This window comes from Dendroctonus ponderosae, unplaced genomic scaffold, assembly GCF_020466585.1.
Source record: "Dendroctonus ponderosae isolate FM_Combo_2020 unplaced genomic scaffold, Dpon_F_20191213v2 Dpon_F_20191213_7, whole genome shotgun sequence".
Taxonomy (NCBI): domain Eukaryota; kingdom Metazoa; phylum Arthropoda; class Insecta; order Coleoptera; family Curculionidae; genus Dendroctonus; species Dendroctonus ponderosae.
In genome coordinates this window covers 7,960,136-7,985,428 of record NW_026018916.1, presented here as the reverse complement: position 1 = coordinate 7,985,428, position 25,293 = coordinate 7,960,136, and the positions used below count along the sequence as shown (strand labels likewise).

The 25,293-nt window shown below is 32.9% G+C and overlaps 1 protein-coding gene across 4 annotated transcripts in view; it reads left to right on the top strand.

The window, feature by feature from the left end:
- Positions 1-25,293, top strand: part of LOC109546177 (aryl hydrocarbon receptor protein 1) — a 78,612-nt gene that overhangs the window by 49,242 nt on the left and 4,077 nt on the right. For all 4 annotated transcript variants that reach the window (XM_019917029.2, XM_048668265.1, XM_019917032.2 and 1 more), the window contains exons 4-10: positions 21,487-21,587; positions 21,702-21,791; positions 21,898-22,107; positions 22,168-22,355; positions 22,411-22,517; positions 24,615-24,756; positions 25,085-25,246. In XM_019917029.2, the coding sequence (XP_019772588.2) occupies positions 21,487-21,587; positions 21,702-21,791; positions 21,898-22,107; positions 22,168-22,355; positions 22,411-22,517; positions 24,615-24,756; positions 25,085-25,246 (1,000 nt within the window). The remainder of the gene's footprint in view (positions 1-21,486; positions 21,588-21,701; positions 21,792-21,897; positions 22,108-22,167; positions 22,356-22,410; positions 22,518-24,614; positions 24,757-25,084; positions 25,247-25,293) is intronic.

The window sequence follows — 25,293 nt, the reverse complement described above, 5'->3', positions numbered from 1 at the left end:
GTTGATTTGTTACTTAACGTTTTTCAAAGCTTTACTGATTAAATGGAACAGAAATTTTTGTAATCTGAATGAGCCAGCAAGCCGCGTAATCCTCGACAAGTTAACAATTAATAAATTGCTGTTGACTCCCACCAGATTCCGTCATCTAATTATACCGTGTGCTACAGAAACAGACAAATCTCAGATAGCGAACTGATAAAGCGAAATGTTGATATGCGTGAGAAAAGTGCAATAAATCTCTCACGACGTGCGAAGGAGTTGAAAACTTGAAAAGCAATTAAAAGACCGGTAGCTGCAGCTATCAGGAACAAAAGATAGTTATCTTTTTGTTTTATACTGAACGTAATGAGTTAAGATTCTACAGATTTCAGGTGGATAATTTCAAGAAATTGCAGAATTTGAAAGCGGTATAACGACAAGGACTTTAAGAGGAACATTTGGAATTTCTTATCGCCATTGGAAATGAAACAATTCTCCAACAATTTCCCCAGCAAATATCGATAATTTGAATAAACAATGCGTCAATCTCATCAACTTGATGGGTTATGAATCTAAACTCTCCATATACAAGCAGACACCAATTACTCGCTAATGATAACACTACCGATATAATGTAGCTAATACATAAATGGGGAAAAAAGTCGATAGTCCATATATTACAGTGAATTACTGGCTAATAAAAGCAGTGAATGTATCATTCAATTTCGACAGAAAAGCAAACGATCGAAATTCGAACCGCTGGAACAATAGCACAAAAGGGCCAGTCACGTGTCGGAAAGAGAATCAAGTGCCTTCAGGGTCCATTATATCCCAATAAGACTATTATTCGGGTATATCGAAATAATTGACCGTGTAGATTTGGTTGGTTAACTCCGGAAAATATTAGCAGAGGATCTGTTGTGACTTCTGTGAGATATTCTGCGTGTAAATCTCGGACTGGGGAATTGGATATTTGGAACGTGGCTACTCGCTGTGGTAAATTTTTGTTTCAACATTTGATATTTGATTCCTTTATCTCATGGACGTAATATTGTCATTTTCAAAATTGTGATCGGTTAGTATTAATATTAAATTAAACTTTGATGTATATTTACAGCATCGCATGGAAAAGTTGCTGCTTTGCCATGTTTTTTTTTCATATGATTTTCACTTGATTAATTTTGAATTAATTTTTTTCAATTTTTGTTGGCTTTCTTTTCTTTTTGAGATATTCTTACATTATATGATCGACATAGATTACTGCGACTGTGCAAAATTACATATGATAAATTATATTTTGTGCTTATTTTCATTACATCTTGCGCAATTTATGTTGTTACATTTCCTCTTTTCTTGGTAGCTGTATAATAGTTTGAATTGGTTTTCTGCTTTTTTTTCCTCTAAAATTGAGATCTTCATTCGCGTCTAAGTTATGCAAAAAAACACTGAATTAATTCGGTTTACATTCGTCGGCGTCGCAAACTATAAAAAGTTATCAAGTTGTAACGTTGAAAAGGAGTTATAAATGTACTAAGCCATAATTGTCGGAATTTTTTATTATTATTGTACAATTGCACAACTGATATTCACATGTAGAAACGAAACAAAACAGAAATTTCCGAATTTCTGACTTGATGGTACGGAAGCAGTTGAGAGAATGCTGTTGAGGCAGCAACTGGTGCTAACTGATTTAAAAAAATTAAATGCGTCAAAACCAAAATAGACTAAAACTTGCAGTTGATTGCAGTCGATAGAGCTGGTTTTCTTGTATTATAAATGCTGCAAGGTTAGTTTCGTTGCCATCATCAGGCATTTTTGCATACATATTCGATTCCACTCAATTCGTTCAGAGTGGTGGTTCAAACTGGTGTTCTTACTCAAAACAGTGAACATAAATCGTAATATTTACTTGTTTTTATTGACTTTGAATAAATATTGAAAACGTGCTTTTGGTCAAAAACCGCAGTTTGGAGCAAATGGAGTTTGAATTTTGCAAAGTAACGTGTGGTTAGGCGCAGTCACCGCTTCAGTCTTTGTCCATAACTCGACAAATTTTTAACCTCCCCAAATCTAAAAACATCTTTGGATAGACCATGATTATCTTTAGCATGTATTGCAGGATGAATGTCGACATTTTTTTATCATTTTTGAGAAAAGGGCCATTGAAAATTGAATCTGAAGGAGAACTAGTATTACATTGAATGTTTAAAATCGAACGATTATTCGTAAATCTTAACTTCCAATACCTACACTATTATCTTGCAATGACAATAAAATATTCCAACAATTTTTAGGGCAAATTGATGGGTAACCACTGTACACAGTCTGCATATTCATCTGGTTAATGTGTCAACGTTGTTTCTACATGTAATCTACCTCACAAATAAGGGAATTGCAAGGGTTCGTTTAGACGCTAGTTTCAAATCCGCAAATTCCATATCCGGAAATTCCATATCGAGCATATCTTCCAAAACAAGCACTAAAAAACAAAAATTCTTCATCAAGAGCAGACTATAAGCAAAACATCCAATAAAGAAGCCCACACAGGGAAGTACATTTTGATTCTTCTTAAACATTGCCTTAAGTTGCAAAACGTCGTAATTCGCCGTTAAAAAAAATGTTGAAGAATCGAGATCTGAAACCACAAAGCGATGTTAACGAGAGAAACCACCCGCTGTAAAGGTCAAAAGCCCTCTTAAAAACGCGTTAGTGGTACCGAATTCGGGGAGGAGTGAGAAGGGTAATTTCGGCCGTATTGTTTCGGCTCGTTGATTTCATTATTATTTTCACCTGGAGTTTTGACCAGCTGTTGTCTTTCACAGGCAAGGAGGGTCTCCGTTTCAGGGACCATATATCTCGGACTGGCGCTCACCAGTGACGTATAGGGCAGTTTATTAGTCAGCAACCCCGGGGTGAAACATATTTTTACGACCCAAACAGATATTGATTCACATTGAATTAGCTACAGAAATATAACGGGTAAAACTTCAATCATACTTCAAATACTGGAAGATTTGGCCTAAAGAGTTTTAAGACGCCTGCTGATCTGGTTATAAAGATTTGATTTTTTGGAGTGAGCGCGGCATGTAGTAAAAATATGATAATCTTTAAGCGCTTCTCAAATATCAACCTCCTCGTCATTTTGCGCTCATCTTCTGCCTGAAGTACCCGAAAGCAGTGCCTTTCCTGTGTAAATGTGTAACGCAGCCGGTTGATCTAGTTAGAAACCTTTGATTTTTTTTCTCGAACATCAATCTCCGAGTATTTTTGCTCAATTTTTTTACCTCAAGTACGCGAATGCATGCTTTTGCAGTGTTAAAGTCTTAAGTAGCCGGTTGATCTGGTTATAAAGTTTTAATTTTTTTAGAGAGAGCGCGACATGCAGCAAAAATGTTGCAATTTTTAAACGCTTCTTAAACATCAATCTCCGAGTGTGTTAGCTCAAATGCTTTACCTGAAGTACGCGGGTGCATAGTCTTTGCCGTGTCAAAGTTTCAAGTAGCCAGTTGATCTAGTTAGAGAGTTTTGAGTTTTTTCGAGAGAGCGCGAATATATGGTAACCTTTAAGTGCTTCTCAAATATCGTCGCGTGTTTTTGCGCTGTTTTTTCGCCTGAAGTACCTGAAGCTATTGTTTTTGCCGTGTAAAAGTTTCAAGTAGCCCGTTAATCCAGTTAGGAAGCTTGACATTTTTTTGTGTGAGCGCGACATATGACTATAGTAATTTTAGTAAGTATAGTAATTTTTGGGCGCTATACTAATTTTTGTGTCACTAGACGTACTTGCGTGAATTTTTTACTTAAAGTGCCTGAATGCATTGTTCTTGTCGCGCCAAAGTTTCAAGTAGCTCGTTGATTAAGATAGAAAGTTTCAGTACGGTCACGTTTATGTGCAGGCTCATTTTCATCTAGAATATATTGCCAGCGAGCAAATATATGTTATTAAGTCTAGACAGTAATATTTTTAAACCGGAAATAGGGAACGCGCCACTGAGAATCAGGGTAGTCGATTGCCCGGATACCGGACAAAGGGTCGCTGGTTTCCACTTTTATTAGTTTATTAATTTTGCAGGCTGTCACGTCGATGCTTTTGTAATTAGTGGATTCGTCTATCTTTATTATATATTTTCATTAGCTTGTACATTAACTTGCAAATTTTATATTCCTACAATCACACCATATGTATCATGTTAATGTAAAATTTACTGCTGTTGCAGTAAAAAAAATAATCCAAAGGAACTAGCTAATTATTTGAAAATGCATCTGCCAGAAACGAAATCGCTGCAATTCAGCATCATAAAATCTAATTGGCTAATTTATGCTCTGCGAGGAGTGAAGTATGTTGAATATGAATGGCAAAGGGTACTACCAAATAAGGATCTTTTTAACACTCCACATTTCATCGCGAATATTAATAGCTTTACGTCACTTGCTACTATGCTAGATTACATAATAGACACTATTCCAATAATCCCTACAGCTGTGGCTGAATGATTGAATTGGTATCAACAAATTATGCATCTTATTCGTCTCATCTGGTATCGGAAGCACGATTTTTGAGCAGAAGCATTCATTTGAATTAAATTGTAAAATAACTCGTTATTTCCAAGATTTTCTGCCAGATTAAAGGAGTGAAACTTAAGTTCATTCTCGCTTAAGACCGTGCTCAGGAATTTGGCAGCAGCTAGTAAAGCTTACAAAATCTTCTTTTCATTTGTGCTACCCGTTCCTGCTTCCCTTTAAAATACGAATTATTAAAGCAGCAAATAAAAGTTAATAACGTTTTAGATAGCCAAGATAAACTTGGCGTCATTTGGAAGACTTTTATAGAATTGCCGCTTCTGAGAAATAGTACTTACGTAATGGTAATGGGTGGATTTTTAAAGTGCATTTGAACAAAGCGTTAACATTAATTGATAAATACTAATTCAAAGAAAGATAAACAATCTTTAGCTGTTCAACTCCACTCCTTTTTAACATTAATAAATGCTGCTACTCTATGGTAAATAAACAATTCACGCGCTCCAGTTGTCTTAGGTCATGGATAGTCTGACGTAAACAATTTCAGCATAATGCAATAGACTTCCTAATTGAATAAAATTAGCGAAAGAAATATTACAATCAATCATTAACAAGAAAAATGCATTAAATATGCAAATGACTAATGGGCAAAGAAGTCTTAAAATTGAAATGCATTAATTAGTCTAGATTTGATTCATTTCATGTTGTTCGCCAACAGGTAAATCAAACCAAATCAAATATAAATAAAGAAATATGCTTTATTGCCACAGAAAAACTTAAATACATTTTATGGACTAAGCGAATGATAAAAGCAATATAATACAAAATATAGCACATACTAAGAGAGAGAGCAATGGTAAAGCAATACAAAACATAGCATATACAAGGACAAAAGAAGTACAAACACAGAAGTTATTGAAACCAGTCAACTATTCTCACAAGCATAACAACCATACACAAACTAAAAAAAAAAAAACAGAAGTGGATAAAATCAAGAAGTGGGAAACTATCAAGTTTTGGTATTTTCATAGTAAATAAATAGTAAAAATAAAAGTTTTATTTAACACATTATTGGAAATTCTAGTAATGAAATATAAACTGAGTTGGAACACATTACACTTTCTTTTAACAAAATTATCTAAGAGTAAAATTTGAAGAAAACATTTGATAAGAACTTATTTGCTATCTTTAATAGTTCAAATATGACAAGCATAGGAATTTAGTAACATTCTACAACTTTTTGATGCTTTTAATGTATTAAATTTTAATGCTCGTGTATTTATTCTATGCACATAACATTACATCACTTGTGAGATAACAACATTTTTTTTTCTTAATTGGAATTGTTAAAAATTAATATTGTGCATGGTTAAAAATTAATAAAATTAATTATTTTTAAGAATATATTCAAATGACAATTTTAAGATACAAGAATTTTAAAGCGAGACCAGTTAAATAATTTTAATATCTAAACGACAATGTCCGCTAGGGATTTTTCTGCAAGGTGCACAAGTACTGTAATAAAATAAGACGTACTTTTGATTTTGACAACGCGCATTTGACTGTTTTCTGTTCCTAAAAATTTCAGCGGCTTCTTGTGTAAAATTATATGTTTTTCCTTCATTTTCCTTCACCTTTTGAGAACATGAGCTAAATATGAAATTAAAATCAACTGAAATACCATTAAAACCACGAACGTAAACAGCCTGTTTGTTCCCAGCCTGTCTAGAATTTTGTTTAATTAATATTTATTTTTAAATTACAGTGTTTAACAAATAAAAACCTTTATTTTAGTAATAACTTCTAACGCTAAAAGATAACACAACAAAATCTAAATCGGAGTTTCACTTGAATCGACACTGAAAGCAGTAAAAAGTTGGCAAAAAATGTTTGAAACGCGAACTTTAAAATACAGTGCTCCCAAAACAATAAAATCAATTAAGTAGATTGAAATAAGATTAATTTAATGAAGATAAATAGTCAGCATAAGAAAAAGAAAAACTGTTCCTTGCTGATATTCTATTCTATATCAGTGTCGAAGATCGTACAGCTGATTACACCACGATATTATAAACTGCATTATTATATATGATAGTGTCAGTTGACTACCCCGAAGATATATGAAATAATGCGGCAATATTTAACTGTAATTATCGTGAACTTGTACCCAGAAAATTATTAAGCAGCATCTTCACAGCCCATTTCGCAATTCATGGGCATGTGTATAAGACGGTAATTAAAACTTACGATACCAGCAGCACATTTAAAGTTTGCATATTAAAAAGTAGGCAACTCTTATTGACTTGGTTTATTTACTTACGGGATAATGTCAAATTAACATAACTGGGGCTCGTATTTACGTGCATTCAATATTTAATACGGCTGTTGATACAGAGCGTAAATGTTCAGAGTGCAAATTTCAGTTATTTATGTGAAGAGTTATTATTAATGCTAGATGGTTCAATAATGGTCGATTGAATCCGTTTGTGTATTAATCAAGGGCAATTTACATTTAAATGGCCACAAAAACACGTAAGATAAATAACCGGTAGGCTTCATAATTAAACATTAATTCGTTTGTTTCAAGTAGTCATGCGTTATTATTCTATTATAGTAATTCCCATGTATGTTGATTTCTTGCTGCCACAAGAAGTGCACTATAATGCAGAAACGGTATTACTTAAATTTGATATATCTGCTATTGTTTTATTATGTTTCTCAACTGCTAAAGAATAGTAAATTTAAATAGCCCGTCTAGACTAGTGGAGGTTCAATCACAATCTTACTGTTTGAATAACATTATGCAAGAAGGAATTTTACGCTATATTACACGGATAAATGAAGTAGCCCTTGCTTAGAATTAACACGTCAAAACTTCCAATGATGTTCCAAATGAAGAAAACGTTAGTCACCGTGAGTTGGCAATTTCGCCCTTATAAAAGCGATATAATGTACACACGCATTAAGCATTTTAACCTGTCTATTTTATTGAATCACCGATTACTGCGGGTTAATGGTTTTCTGATTTAACTTGGGCAGGTGCTGTTAGTGTCTGACATATTGCAACCCTCTTCCGATATGCATATACCGGGTGGGTATTGGTGTACATGAAGCAATGTTGACTTAGTTTTAAGCTAAGCTAGCAGTTACTGCATATTGAGAAATTTTAATTCTGAAAATCGACAGGTTCTTTAATTTTTTTGGTCCTCAATGCTCGTAAATTTCGGCTCATATTTATTTGTCTTCTCTTCTCTAATATTATCTTCTTAATCTCTTAATAAACATAGCAAGCTGAACCCAATTTAGGTTCTTTTGTGTAATCGATAGCGACACTAAGCGATGGGTTTTGAGCCTATTAGCTCTCATCAGCTGTGCTTAGCCTTAAAACAACACTTCCAAAAGACTTACTTGTATTTTGCCCTTGATTTTTTTATCTACGAGACACTAATTGATGTCTAGTTCATAAAAGCTTCTTATTGAGCTAAGTTTTGAAGAACACTGCGACCCGGGCATCTTCAGAAGCGTGAAACAGATATAACATAAATATGCAGAGATTCCAATTTTTTAAGTTTCAAGAGCCTGTTCGAAGACAAATTCTTGTTTAAGGCAGAAGTGAATTGCGAGCTATGAAAGTTCCGGCTCTCCGGTTCCCAGCCTAATAGCTTTCATCAGATGAGTTGAGTAGCTGTATCTCTATTTTACATTTGGATAAGAGCAATGTAAAATATATGGGCAAAATACCAATAAACTTTGTTTTCAAGCTATGATTAGCTGATAAAAGTTCATAGTGCCCGACCATATGAGTGTCAGAAATTAGCCCATATCGAGATCTCAATTGTTTCGAGAGTTCAATTGTTTTGAACCATAATATTGCTATTATTCTATTAAATGTATAGCTTATTCCATAGATGGAGGATCATTCAGTAGCTTCAGTTATATTAGTTTCACTTTTTCAAACTTTTAAACATTTGTACATGAACATATAAGCATTTGCAAATGCGCCGAAAAAAGCGGAACCCAACGATATTTGGATCCATTCAAAATCGCGAATCTACCGTTTACACCTACGATTTATTTGATATGGACTCGAAAGATAAATACCTCCAGATAAAAGACTCCAGATAATTCCAAGGCTAAAATGGGGGTAATTTGGTGAGGTCTCAAAAAAGTATTTGATATTTTAATTAATTTTTTACTCATTTTGTAACTAAAATTGGGTTCAAATTGCGGTTTTCTGGCACTGTGAAAGGTAAAAAATAAGATCAAACACGCTGTACATGAGATGACGATATAATTATGGACATTTTATATGTTAACCTGCATTTACCATTTCTTACAAAGTCGAGTAATGTGATTTACCCATACTAATCAGCGGAAGTGGCAAATCCACTGTTGAATATCTTATCATACTTGAAACTGCATATGGTGATCATAAGGTAAATTGTTGAGGAAACAAGTGTTTTAAGTCCACTTTTTTATCAGCCTATTTTAAAGGGTCAAATATTCAAACACTTAAAATCATCTTCCAAAGAATAGACTCACACTAGCATGTTCAATATTGACATACGAAAACTAAATGTGATGGAGTAAAGTCTGGCGATCGAACTGGTCATTCTTGCAATTATCTACCTCAATTTGCCTGTATGATCGAGTAAACAATTTATATATGTATAACAAAGTACTATTATTTCAGGTCACGTTCACGAGCCCATAAACCCGGTGTTCTTACGTGTGGCACCCACCCTGATATATCGACAAAACAAGCAAGAAGTTAAGTCTTTGTGCTCTGTAAGCGTCACCTGTCAAAACGTCATTCGTACGAGCCCAATGTATGCAAAACTGACTATCAGCTAATTGTAGCTTTTACATCGGGGAGTAGTCGGCATTTACGATTCGGATCGATAGAGTTCCTTTATTTTCCTTTATTTTCGACGAGTTTCCCGAGAATGTTTACTTACAACTTTGGAATACAATATTTTTAGGCAGATACCTACTAATTCGTTCTTATTGAAGATATTGAATAACCAATTTAATTTGATCTTGTCAAGGGTCTCAAAAGTATAATTACTGACTCGATAGGCTGCAAATAGATGGGGATGAAGAAGTTAAATTAAAGACAATGATAGTAGGGCACCGTCTCAAAGAATAAAAAGTGAAATATTACGGTGCAATTTAGTGATGAAACCTAATGCAAAGTAATAATTTAATAATAATGGGGCAAAAGCTGAATACAAATGCTGGAAATGGAAAAAATACTAACAACTTTCGAAGTCGGAGTAGCGATATTTGACCTACGAAACAAGTCTCCGATAAGCATTTGGTCTCATGGTGGAACTACCAATTAAAAGATCGTACAAATGCCAGTGTCACGGTATTAAGGATAAATAGACAAACTTATCGTGTACTATAACAATTTAATTATCGCAATTTTCATAAAGTTAACCTACATTTGATGAAAATATTCACAACACGCAAATATCGTTATGTACGTTGCCCATATAATTAATCGCCGGGACGTATCACACTATCCTTAAAGTAATTAAAACAAATTGGATATTGTCGATATAATCACGAACCCACCAATTAAATGCATAATCGAATGACCTTTCTATTACACGACCAACGAAATTGATTCGAAATTTATGGCAGATGCGTCTTGACAGTCGATATATATTCAGGTGTCTGCTAATTATTGGTTTAATGTAAATTGTCATTTAATATATTTATTATTAATTATATTTTAATATGCACAGTCTGCTTAATAAATTGATCATTTATTCGATAAGGCTCCAAATTGAATTACATTGAGAGCGTATCAAATTGTTGAATTGATCCCGACAAACTGCAAATAAAATTCAGTAGCAATAAATTAAATATTAATTACAAAATTACTTGCAACCTACCGATGAATACTGCTTGATGAAAAGCTTGTGTATTTTTTAATTTAGGTATTTTCATAATATTCATATCAGTAAATTAAATAGAGTAAAATAGAATCATGAAACAGAAAAGGTCATTAACTCGTCTAACAGGAAGGCGTTAGCGCGAAATAACAAACATTAATGTAATAACGAAAATATATAAATATTCGCTTTCGTAGATATGGTCATTGGGTATTATGTAACGTATAATTATTTTCATTTTAACCTTATATTATTATGTTTTTGGACACGACGTCGTCTCGAAGTTGGCTCATCGGCATATCGGCGCCCGTTTCATATCATCGCGATCTATAATTCTCTAAACATGTTTTCGACCTCATCAGTTCCAATGATGGTCGTGATCTAGAAATGTTTCGGATTGTTTTCGTGAACCTAACTTCTTGAACAGCAAAAAGTGCAATTTTTGAAGTTTATAAATTAAATTATGGTTATATTTAATCTCAAAGCAGTTAAAAATCAGATCGGAAATTATGACAAAATGCAAATAACGTCTGGTAAAAAACTGCTTAAACGGTTACACGTTTACATTTTCGATCATTACATAGTTTTGTGCTTAATTATATTAAATACATTAATTATTCTAAATATATGATATAATAATATAAAATTATTATTATGCATTATAATGCATTTTCAAAAAGAGCTAGACATGTCCGTTGATGAATATATTTCCACTTGGGAGCAGCGGAAAAATATTCATATACAGTCTTCAGAAAAAAATACTTCTGAGCTTATAAAGCACAACTTTAGGAAAATGTAATTTCTTCTTGAGAAAAGGGACTGAATATTCACAAAAACAAGATTTTATTAGCAAAAGTTGCTTCAGTTCCTATTACTATTATATTACTTTAGCAGAAAATGGGCAAGGTTTGAAAAATCGAATGAATATTATGCTGGATATTTTTTTATGCAAAAGTTCGGTAAATAGTTAGGAAAATATATGACGATATTTTGCGCCAGTTAGTTAATATAATGATTCAGTTTATCCAACTTAAGATTTAGAAGCAACTGAGGCAAGTTTTGCTGATAATATGTCAATATCGCCAAATATTTTCCTTCTTCTGGAAAAGCGATTTCCTACAAATTAGCTGAGGGGGGTATAATAGTCTTAGACAATTAGTTATGATTAAATATTTCTTGAACAATGAACTCTTCAACATTTCTTCTCTTTACCATTGGATTGTCTAGAAAAGTCTCATCTGAGAAGGTCTAAATAAAAGCAGTCTGAAAACTGAACGTATAATAAAATTGAATACATTCCAGAAAAAGTCGGTTTCGTTGCTGATTTACGGTCTAAGTAGCACACAATTTTTATTGCAAATTTAGGCCCAAATGTAAGCCCATTTATACCTGTTAAAATGAAGACATTCCTTGCAATTATGCAGATATGAAACATTCCATTTGGACTGAAAATTCGGAAGCCCACCTTTGGGCGATTCGAATTTGCAATTCCAGCCGGACAGGGGCAGCCGGGCTTGACAGGCCGCCGAAAAAAGTAGTCGAAAACCGAAAAAATCGCCACAGATAACGGCGTAATTACATATATTACAATAGCTGGCTTTCTAGACCGCAAAAACCCTTAATTAGGCAATCCAGCACGCATATCATTTACGTATTTAAGGGGTCCTGCACATTGACATGCTGCAATGGGTCTGAAAAGGGGGCCCCTAAACCGACCAACTGACGTTTGGCAGATGCATTCCAGCAGCCTAGTTTAATAGTGTTATTATTACTCTGTTTTAAGCCAGTTTGGCATTTTCCTCTAATAAATATCCGTGAAAAAATCAATCATTTAATCAAGGAAGAAGTAAAAGCCCAACCCTTAAACTGCTTGTGTTAGTACAAAAAGCATAATGAATGATTTACACTTAAAGAACACATTTAAGATGTATAAATAAATACAGGACAAAGGAGGAGGAAAATTAAGCTACTGAGCACTAAATTATAGTTTTTTTTCCATGGAAATGTTTCCTCATTCGTCTACACCTACACTTCCCCCCATTCCTAAAGTTCGCTGCTTCGATAACATTTTGTTTTCTTTTTGTGAAGCAGGAGCAGGTAAAGTGCAGATACATAAAGACGAATTTTTTCAACTCCTTTTCCTACTAATATTTTATATTATTTTGCGCTACTCATCTAATGTGCGTACAGTGTCGTCTTTTTAAAATAATTATCCAATCTTATCGACGAGAATTCAAACAATTAGAGCTAAGTTCTGAAAATGTACTCAGAGCATATATCCGACCAGATAATGAAGTAGGTGTTTCCCACGATACTTTTATTCAGATTTACTTCACATACAAAACCATACGTAAAAATTTAACAGAATGCCAAAATTTGACCTTTGACTTGAAACTCGATATTTACCGTTAACATAATATTCTGAACAACTTTTCCTAGTAACTTTTTTCGATATCTCTAACGCATCGTAAAATATAGCGAATTGCCCCTATTCGCAAAGTCGTAGTAGGCTGGGTTTTCATCTGAAGTTAGAAATGGGTACCCTAAATAATTAAGCTCATGACGCTCTACCTCTGTACCGAAACTGAAAACCCTGCTTCCAAAAATAAATAAAATACAGCGGTGTTTCAATCTTAAGTGCGACACACTGTATATTTAGCTATTTTTCAGACTTCAGTATTTTTTAGACTTTTCAGTATTTTTTATTCTAAAGTCGAAGTTTGTCAAAGGTTTCAAACTAAGGTTTGTGGAGGTAAAGTTCCTTGAAGACACACTTTACTTAAGTACATGAAACTTCCTATAGTTTTGATTATATATTTTTGCTTACTCGTTCTCAGCTTTGAGTTCGTACTTACTTTTTTTCTTCTTTTGCAGTTTTCCTTGTTACCTCAACTTGCATCAACTTGCAACTGCAATCTAAAGAAATAATGTTTGCATTTTTAAGAAAATAAAATTTAGGTTCTTTGCCTCGTAGTAATTAATATATTTCTAGAAGAAAGAGAATAATTATATCAACCTATGAACCAACCGGAATAAAAAACTTATCAAAATGCTCTTTATTGAAAAACCAACACTTTATCACACTTTAAACCAATATCTCCATTTAATTGTTAATGACTGACCCTTACTAATTTCGTCTTTTATTGAAGGATTATATCAATTCTCATTGTGAAAGGGCAGCTTAATTGCATTCGTCCACCGATATAATTTACGAACGTTTGTGGACGGGTTAAATCACAGCACGCGCTAAGGATTATAGAAACGAGAATACCAAAGCAATTAACATTTATAAATAAGTACAGAATATATATTATGTGCTCTTTTTATGTCACTGAGACATTTTATTCCAAGCTTTAATTTATACGAATTCTAAAAATGGTGAAAAATATGTTTTACAAAATATAATCAAGTGGCTAGCAGCATAGCTCTCATTAAATTAAAAAGTAGAAAGTGCATTATTTAGATTGCCCATTTGTTGTCTAGGAGCATTATCTCAAAGAGCGAAATCCAGTTTGAATAATCATTTCCAGCAGAAGTTAACTAAATTGATATACAATGATTGGTGATTTTCACCTTTATTTCTATGTTTAGTCGACAAGATATTAGACAGCTTGAAAAACTTGCGCATTTTTTGCTTGAAGATCCAAATCTGGACGGTTTTTATATGCATGTTGCAGTCATTGCATTTTTTTAGTATTTTACTAAATTAAATAAATATTACTTACATATTTTCAATCTATTAATAATTAACATGTATTAAATATACACTAGGTACCTTAATTGTGACGCAAATAAATTAAATAATACCTGAAGCCAATATGATTCATCTTTTCCATACAACCGTTTAAGCTTTACGATTGAAAAAAAACCTGTTAATCTACAGACGGTTGAGCGTAAAGATAAATTTTCGTAAAGGGGTTAAACATGTAGCGCGAGCTTAGTGCACATCCGAGATGGATGTTGGAGAGAAGGTTGTCCGAGAGAAGGTTGATTCCTCAGGCTGTAATTAACAGCAAGACATAGAGCTAAATAGAGTCATATACCAAACGAAACTATAAACAACGTTATGCTGAAAAGTCAGACCATATCTTGCGAGTTAACGAGAACCCGCAAAATGCTAATTTGTTGTTACTGAAGAGATGATGGAAGGCTTGGCTTAAATCTGCGCTCATCTTGCTGGATTACCCCCTAAAGTTACATATCCAATATCAATAAATACGTTGTTTTTGTGTAGGTAGCGGACGAAGATCGAAATTTAAGGTCGTGTTCAAACAAGAGTTTTAAACTACCTACGTTGTTAGGATGGGAGTTTACATGGATTGGTACCATGTAATAAACTCTTTTATAGATAGACTAATTTCGGATAACATGTACCGAAATAGTTAGTAGTCAAACATTGTGCATTTTAGTTGAGATTGTACTAACCAAATAGATGTCTATAATGTGCTTCTTTTTTAGTTTCATAAGTGAAAGTTAAACGGTAATGAAACCCTGAAAGCACCTCGTAAAATTATTGTCAGTGCGTTTTTTAAGTGCCATGAATATTAATTTAATCGCTAAAGGGTCAAATATTAATAAAGTTCTAATTATTTAAAACAAACTTTATGCCAAAGTCTTATTATTAAGTTTTTATTCCTAATTATTAAGTAAACATCGGGCATCTATTCGCTGTCTCATATATCTTCTACACTTACGGCATTTTCCTTTTGATGATTTCTTTAAATGGTATATGAACAATTTAACAACAAATAACAGAACGCAGTTAAAACATATTTGACTTTTGATGGAGGTCAATCATTGATAAAATTATATGGAAACTCAGGTGATGATTGATGTGTTGGAATAGGGATTGTTTTCCATTCGGTTCAGATGCATTCAAACATTTTTTTATATTGCGTTAATTAAAAATTATATGTTACCACCCTCACAATAAAAAATAAATCAACGATGCACTCGGACTTGGACCAGCATAAAAAGTGGTGTTGGAATATCGAGATATTTTCATAAGTTAATAAATTCGTAGCGCCTTCGACAGCCTAGTTTACGATTCCGATTTGTGAGATATTTATTAGTATGGCTATATTTATACACTCGGACATATTTATTAGTGGTTAAAATAAAAGAAAAAGAACCGCTGTAATAAATATAATATGTGGTTATTGAGGATGCATGGTGAGAGGACCACTGAACAAATTAAAGCCCCGAATTATTCGAAACTTTTTAGTGGCTAAATAGAATAAAAATCATTAATCTTTTCCCATCTGCAAAATTTCATGCTTATCTGTAATTTGACTCTAATTATATTAAAGGCTAACTGATAATAATTGGGTTGTTTCAGCTGAACTAAACTGCAAATCATTAACATTAACAACTTGGTTATTAATATAATTATCAACTGATTTTGAAAAATACTTTATTCACTGTTTGCATATAACCTGCATTAAAATATGGGACCTAAGAGCTATTTTTAATTAATTTATTATTTTTCCATTAACATTTTTATTTTTTATTTTATATGTCCTTTGCAAATTATTAGAACATAAACTCCTTTTCAAAAGGATCTATCTAAATTAGAAAGCCATAGTCATTTAGAAGTTGGCCATGGAAGTTGGTCATTTAGAAGTTGGAAGAAGCCAATATTTAAATTTTTGAGACAAAATTACGTTTTAATGAGTTGTTATGTAACCCGAGTAAAGAATTTCATATGCGAGCAGCTGAACTAAAAATCAGGGATAACTAAAATGTTATTTAATTATAGATATTCTCACTGAATTATGGTCAGGTCAGGTCTTGGTGGTTTTTTTCAAAATCCGCAGAATTGAAATATTGCTCAATAAACATAACAATAATTCCTCGGCTAAATAATAAGAGAGCAAGCAGCTTTGAAAATAAAAATTAAGTACTGAACTTGATGCTAGCTTTTGAAACTCAGAAAATCTCTCATTTTTAATAAAGTCCCAAGTAGTCCTGGAAAATGCAGAAACTTGCAGCAGCTTCTAAAAATATTAAGTCCTAATAAAGTCTGCGTGTTGCAATTCCACTTCGAAATTGATATGATTGTTTATATTTATTGCTGCCTGTAAGTAAGTGTAAGAAATTACTCGAATTTGTGTTATTTTTCTTACATTATTATTATAGTTGCATCCATTTTCCGCACAATATTAAGCCCATACATAATTTCGTAATTATCTTTGATCGAAAAGCCAGTGACCGAAATGCACCCCCGGACTTTATTTACGAGGAATTCGACCTTCCGTAACGAAACCAAATCGGGGGCCACGAACCGCGTGGTGCTCCCATAAATCGCCGTGCCAACCTGGTTCGCTGCTGGTTCATTAAAACTTCGGTAGATTTTGGTAAAGATATGATTAGATTCAGGGTAGAACTTTCAAAAAATATAACGAGAATATTTGCAAACAGTCGATGACAATAGCAACCCGAATAATTCTATAGTAAGAAGCGGATCAATATCGTCGCCACCCCATTTTCCTGACTTAACCCTAGTAGGTTTTAGACAGTTATATGGAAGAATAATTATGTGCGCTATTGATTACCTTTTAGAAACGCGGTTCAACTGCCGCATTGATTGAAATGAGCGAAATAAAACAATTCGAATTGCAGATCCAACAGTTTTGGTCAGAGATGGGTATAAATAAAGATGAAATATGTAAAAATCTATATAAAAACTTGCAGATTTTATTTTGTCCTCTAAACCTTTCCAATCAGAAACACCATGTCTGACAACATATAATTTAAAACATGTGAACTTTCTAGAAGAAGGCACTAATCAAAATACAGTCCTTAGTATAATATCGGTTGAAGATTCGTAATTTCTAGTCCACATTAAAATCCTTGCAGGTAATGGTATTAGTGACTGAACCCGGCTCTGTAATGGTAGATATCAAAGAAATTGAGAAACCCACACTTGAATTCACACCTATAGTTTGGATGCTACTGTTTGCTCGATTCGCGTAATTAATTTCGACACGCTGAACCAGATTTGTCGTCTCGATACTTTCCGTCTTGAAATTTACTGCAATTGAGCATTTGTTTTTTCACCTCGTCCTGTATATTAGGTACTTTCTTCAGCGTGTTCCATAACAAAAAAGGTACAAAGCATGAGGTTATCAAAAGTGTTCTGCAAATCATTTGAGACCAGTACAATGTTAGTCGTTTGGGATCTACTAGGTGGACAAACATTTTCTTTTTAAATTAAACTGAGCACTAATTGTGAAACACAATTACGTACAAAGTGCCGATTTTATTGAGAAATTTTTGAATGGATTTTTGATTTGGTTTATCCAAAGTTCAATCCCAGTTCAAAAAATAAATCTATTTTAGTCAAAAATTATAATTACGCATCCTGTAATTTCCAAGCCATCAACCTTATCTCAATTTCGTTATTCAGATATTGTTCTGTACTCCAATGATTATTGAACATCCTGAATGACTTCCTCTATACATTTTCAAACATTTTGCTTTTTGTCACATTTTTTATAATTAGTTTTGTGACTGATTCACTTGAACTAACATAGCAACAACTACCTACACCAATAAATTTTTTAGAATGTAAAACTACGAATCATCTTACTTTTAGCAGAATATGTATCAATCCATTACGAAAGTTCCTTTTTATCTGCTGCACAATAACCGTACCAAACAGTTAATATCTTCTTCATTCTTATTTTTTCAATTCATTTTAGAAATTACAAATGGTTGACAAACTTTAGAAATTTTCGATAGTAAAACGAAAAAGCATAGATCTAGAGCTGGAAATATTTTAATAATTTTGTTAAAATAAAATGGAATAATTTTAGTTTAAATTTTGAGAAAAAAAAATTGAACTAGCTTATATTAAAAACGCACTTGCATAATTACAATTAGCAATGCTTGAGATCCAGAGAAATTTTAATGGAAAACTATGCTTCAGAGGAAGATTGAACAGAACTAGATCAAAAATGTGATGTATTCCTGAAAGCAGGAAACATTAGCACTCAAAATGGTACATTTATATTCAGAATGTATTTAAGAGAATCAGCGAAGTACTTAGTTGAAAAATTACGCTACATACGTCGGAAGATATAATTGATTCAAATCCGGAAACACTCGTGCTAGGATTAAACACGTAATTTATTTAAGAATGATTAAAATTCTGCATTCTCCATACTATTTATTAATTAACTTTTAATTCTGAATGTGGTATGGAAAAATGTAAGAAAATGCAGACAAATAGAAGAGACGTTTTTGACCATCGTAACATAATACATAAAGTACAAAACATGAATAATTAGGTAAACTAATTTTCAATGAAAACCAAAACCTCCACAGAAAAACACCTTGAGAAACAATTTCAATGCAAATTGTAAGTAATATTAGATAAAATAACATCTCAATTACAGCGTCTATCGGAAAACCCTTGTTTTCGTTCAAAATTAACTTGGTTTTAAAGTATCAGTATATTCGTATATTAAATAGGAAAAATTATGGAAATTCAAATCCAAATACTTCACTACTTTTTCAAATTTATATTGTAATACCAGTTCGGGTTTAAAAAGATATTTTTTTTATTAACAGAATCAACTGAAACGTAAATGTAAGTATCTACCTTATTTCACCATAATTACGCGCGCAATTGATAATGTCGAAGTAATGCATATTAAATAGCAATAAGTTTTAAATTGGACATATAATTATTAGTTACTGCATAAATATCGTTCCTATTTTGGTAAGATGTCCTTATAGTTGCATTAAAAATTATTGCTTTTGCGAACAAAGAACTTGGATGGTAAATTATTACTCTTATTAATATGATGCAAATGGCCGATCCTGCTAAAACTTAACTCGGATTAAATTTGTGAGCATGTGGCGGCAATTTTTTCCCAGTGGTATTGACAGATGTTTTTCGAGCTACTTTCTTGTAAATTAGCTTGTTAAACTATGCATATGTTTTTACATAAGCTTGATAATACGCAGGAGAGTTTATCTAGAGCGATCGATCTTATTTTGCGATCGACCGAACAGACTAATGAACTCATATTTTAATAAACTCGATTTTCCAAAATTGGGTGTTATTCTGTTACCTACTTTGTTAAGTAAAGTTTCAATGGCATCGGGGGGAATGACTTGCGGTTTATTACTGTTTTAAGTTTTTTGTCGTTTTGAAATTTTTTTGTTCATCAAAGAATATTTAGCATATTTTGATTTTCGTCAGCTTTAAAATTATGTCGGTTTTCAAATTTAAGTGTACGTAAAAAGATGAATCGTAAATATTCTTTCACCCTCAATTTATTATTAAAAAATATGGATTCATATGCTGATTCCTGAAGCTGCTAACTGGTGTTAACTAACACAGTCTGACTGTTTATAATCAGTCATTATATAGCTTGAAAGAAGTCTGGAAATGTATAATTAGACAATGACTTGTAAAGGACAGGTAATTACAAACTTAGATATTGTCTATTATAATGAAAATCCACCGTGCCAACACCAACATCTAAAATTGGTTTAAGCCGCGTTATCGGTTGTGTTGCATCAGCCCTGTCAGGAGAATTAGACATGGGGCTCCGCCCCATTTATGTAAGCTGCAGATATGGATCGTATTACAGACGTAGTTACGACTACCCTCTTATTACTATATTGCGTCCTATTGGTACGATTCTTATTGAATTTTTCGCTGGGTGGCATGGGGGTATATAAAATAAAGATCGGCTTAAGCGGACGGATGTACACCTTCATCCATATTGGAATCTTAAATGTAACCCTTAGAGCAGCAAGAAAGCAAAAGTCGCAACTTTTTTCTTGAAAAATATTACAGATCAAAAACTTACAGAATTGGGACGATTAGGGAAGAGCGAATTACAGTAACAAAGTAAACGAATTTATGTAAACGTTTATTGATAGGTATCTGAGGCGTGCGTACTGGGAAAACTCGATATAGTTTTCAAGACTTTTATTGCAATTTCATTTCATTCAGTTTCATAAAATGTTGCCTTTATCTAAGGAAAAAATATAAATTAGAAATTTCTAAACATAATTGACTTTGAAAGGACATCTTTCGACTCATCTTAACAGAAAGATCCGAACGAGGTCCCAACACAGGGGAGAAAAATAAATGAAAATGTAAAGTTCTTTCCAAGTTCGGAATTGTAGTTGAATCTTAATGAGAAAGATTTTGGGTTAAATAAGGGGTAAGAAACGAGATTAACATTGAATAACAAAATGCGTTGATAGTTACGCCAAAAACCGACTGCTAAAAACAAGAACTATTGATAAAAATTTCAGAAAGTTCTGCACATTTATGTTGGGCAAAAAACGTGAACTATGCAGTGAAATTTTAAAATAGTCATTATCAAAATGAATATGTAAACGAAACAAGAAAAGTAGCTTCACTTGCAGACATTGAACTACTCTAATTAACTTTTACATACCAGGAACTGAAACATTACAAAAGTAACGAAACTTCAACAAATTACAAGTATCATTAAAGCTCATATTATAATCTACAATTTTACAATTGCAAACATAATATCGAAATAATGGATGACTCAGGGTACAAAAAATTTTCTGCCACTAGATGAAGCAGCGATTTATAGCCAAATCCTGATCCAATAATATTTCATACCAGTACGTCTTACGAGAGACTACATAAAGCGACGTTGGAGTACAATTTAGCTGACCCAATTAGGCAATATTAGTCAAAAAAGCAACCATAATCCCTAATCATAATGAAGTTACCATTATGAATGAGCTGCCAGGGCGGCATGAAGTATACCCATAAGCCATTGGCTGTTAGTCGGCTTAATTTTGCATGGTCACGAATGTTCTGTCGCAGCTATTTAGATATTAATTAATTATATTGGAGACTTGTTTTGTTTGAGTTCAACCGACTTGAAGGTGCACGAAATTGATTTAAGTTTCAAATTCCCACCGACAGTCACCAACGCAGCAACTTCATGAATAATTTCCAAATATGACCGTTTTTCCTTCTATTTAATCGTCACTTTGCAATACTCAATCATAAACGCTCTTTATTTTTATCTCTCCCCTTGGCTAATTTTAGTTGTTGATATAAATTTTCTTGTTTCAGTTGCAATGCACAAAGATAAAGATGATCCAGTCGGGCTCCATAGGCAACGGGATCTAACTGCTTTCGACCATACACCTATGGACGGAGAAATGTTTTTGCAAGTAGGTTTAAAAGCATGTCGAGTCATTTAGCCATCCGTTGCTTTCAACTGTAATTGAGTATTGCATATTAGAAAATATATACATATTTTCCTAAAAGACGCTTTTTCCTTCAAGGCTCTCAACGGCTTTCTGATGATTCTCACTTGTGAAGGGGAAGTATTTTTCGCCACCCATAGCATAGAAGGATATCTTGGCTTTCACCAGGTATATAACTCGGAGCAATAATGCTCAAGCTAAGCTATTCGAATTAAGTTGAAACTTTTCCCATGAAGCATGAACTAGTTTTATTAAGAAATAGGGTTTGTTTTAGTCCGATATCGTGCATCAGTCCGTCTATGAACTAGTCCATTCTGAAGACCGGGAAGAACTTCAGAGGCAACTTATGTGGAACTCTTTTCTCCCACCTGAATCTACTAATATGGGCCTCCAAGACGTTCTCAACCCGGAGAATACTCATCTTTTAGAGCGCAGTTTCACTGTACGGTTTCGGTGTTTGTTGGACAACACATCGGGATTTTTAGTAAGACTTCTGTTTCTACCTGATGGAGGTGAATTTTTTACTACACACTTGCGTTTTTAGAGATTAGATATAAGAGGAAGGGTGAAAGTTCTGCATGGCCAAAATCGGAAATCTGAAGAACCGCCTTTAGCACTTTTTGCGATTTGTACGCCATTTGGACCGCCATCATTACTGGAAATCCCCCAAAAAGAAGTGATGTTCAAGAGTAAACATAAGTTGGATTTGGCGTTGGTATCCATGGATCAGAGGTATGAAACTGTAGAAATAAAACGTAATTTTGTATTTAAATTATTTTCATTTTAGGGGAAAATTGTTGCTGGGGTATTCAGACTCGGAGTTAGCGAGTATGGGTGGATATGATTTAGTTCATTACGATGACTTGGCCTATGTGGCTAGTGCACATCAAGAGTGTAAGTTTTTTTTATTCTTTTACGTATGCAAATAATAAATTATTGACATAATATTTGCTTTAGTATACAATCAAAGCAACTATCTTTTACTTTTACTATAAAAATAATAAGTTGTTCCATATTATTTTTGGGGTCTGTTTTTGATACCTATATATATATAAAAATATATATACATATATAAAGATATTTACTGATAAATATTGAAGTCATTTTTACGCTCATAAGCTTTATAAAAAAATCAATTCTAAAAGTATAAAAACTTGGAAAATCAAACTCGTTTTTTCCGAAATACGTGATGTGCCTAAAAATATTGTTTCTGTTATTTTTAATTTTTTATGCAATTTTTTTAAATTATGTAGTAATTCAACGAATATCTACGGTAATAAGAAATTTTAAAAAGTAATTAAAATATTGCAAAATTCACTGCCTTACCACTTTATTCGCAAAAAGTGAAACCCCTAAGCGCTTTGAAACCAATACTCGCAAAAATTACAAAGGAAAAAACAAATAATAATAGTTCGTTCTTCAGAAGCGAAATAGTTTAAAAGCACAAGTTTATATGAATTTCATGTAATATGAAGATGATGTTGAATTCTTTACGACTTAAATATATAGAAAAGTGAGGTCATTTTATTATGACCAAATTGGGTTCAAACAAATTAATTAGTATAAATTTAAAAATAAAACCTTTTATATCAATAACTCGGGTTTGTAGACACTTTTTCTTCATTTTTATGCAGAAAAATACAAGTTCAATCGTCTCTAAATATAAACAAATCAATAAGTGCTCAGTAAATCTGAAACTGAGACATTTTTTGATAGAATACTTAGTAGAGTCTTGTTTATTTGAATCGCTTTTAATATAATGACAAAATTTAAATTTTAAAGTTTTGGATTGCTTTAGACTCTAGAATTAAAAATGCAAGTCATGCAAATGATTGAAAATAAATTGTTTTCGTCAGCCAATTTTCAGTTTGGTGAAAAGCATTTGCATTGCGTAAAACAAACCAAGAAGAAACTAAACAACTATTCAATACATAGTAAAACTTTCTGAAAGTACCAGATATATTTCAAAGATTTCGATGAAAATTGGTAGGTATTTAAAAAATGTCTTACCTCATTGCGTATTTACAGAGTGATTGAGAGTGATGATTTACAAAGTACCCCGACAGAGTTTAGGCAGAATATAGCGGGCATTATTTGAAGATTAAACGTTATAATAAAAAATAAAAGTGTAATCAAATAAAAGTGTCCTTAATGGCATCATTCAGCAAAAAATAAAGTGTTAAATAAGTTAAAAAAAAACATGTAAGTTTATTAATATATCCGAAACCGCTAGAGGTATTTGAGTGAAAGGTTTCAATCAAAAATTCTATCTTTAGTTTAATGTTCAAGTAAAAAATACAAATCGTATTCAATCACGTCTTACAATCCCAAAATCAACAGTTATTTTACTTCACTTCACTCACAACTTTATAATTATTTACAATTTATTTTGATGAGTGGGTAGTCTAGTCTAGGCTAGACGTAAATTGTAAAATAACGTTTTAAAGTCAAACTACTTTCTAGTTGAAATTAAATCGACTAACAGACATGGAATTTAACATAACAAATTGCTCAAATGCCCTCCAGCAGCCAAAATACAAGCACTATTTGCTTATATTTTTCTTGATTCTTCAAAATCATTGACAATCCGCTGTCTTAAGACATTTTGCGTTGGTTGGCGTTTTGTAAACAATGGACTTTAAATGTCCCCAGAAGTTCAAATCAAGATGACTTAAATCTGGGGATTTGGTGGCCATGATAAATTTTCTTTCTCCACTCTTCTACCGATCCATCAAATCGGATGAGTTTGATTTAGATAATAAAAAGTGGCACTGAAAATGTCTTTCACTAATTCCATGTGAAGTTTCCATAGACCTGATGTGATTTTTGTGGAAATTTATAATAGCATTTTGTGAAAAGTTTGTGTCGTCTGTAAAAAGTACATATACAATATAAATCCACATTTTTGTATTAATGAGATATAGGAACACATAGAATTAATTCTACACAGATTGATGGGCCACTACCAAACAATATTACTTTCTATTCTAGTATTAAAAACTGGTGCTTCTGGTATGATAGCATATCGATTCCAAACCAAAGACGGCCAATGGCAATGGCTGCAAACTAGTTCTAGATTAGTGTACAAAAATTCAAAGCCCGATTTTGTGATAAGCACGCACAGGCCCTTAATGTAAGTAGATGTTTTCAATAAGAACCACCTTGATACATTTTCCAATAAAGTTTTCAGCAAATGGAATAAAAAATATTTGAGAATAATCATTTTCAAATTATTTCCAAGCATGCGAAAATGTGTTTAAAATATGTTTGATATGAGGCTAATTCAGTTAAAGCAATTCGGAATAACAGCCGTTACTATTAATCAACCAATTGAACAAACATCAGCCATTTAAACTATGCAATTAAAAACAGCTTTATCTAAACGAATTTTCGGCAATTGATCACAGCCCAAAAAAAAATTCTTAGGTCATTCTGAATTGAGAATAGCAACTGTGCTTTAGGGAAGAAGAGGGCCGAGATCTCCTGGGAAAGCGCACGATGGACTTCAAAGTTAGTTACCTGGATGCAGGGCTTCCTAATACATATTTTTCAGACAGTGATCAATTGCTGACATCACCTACGCATCCTGCAGTACCTACAACGCCTACCAGAGTAAACAGACGGTAAGCAACCGGCGTTTTTTTTTTCGAGTGGTGGTTAAATGTTCAAT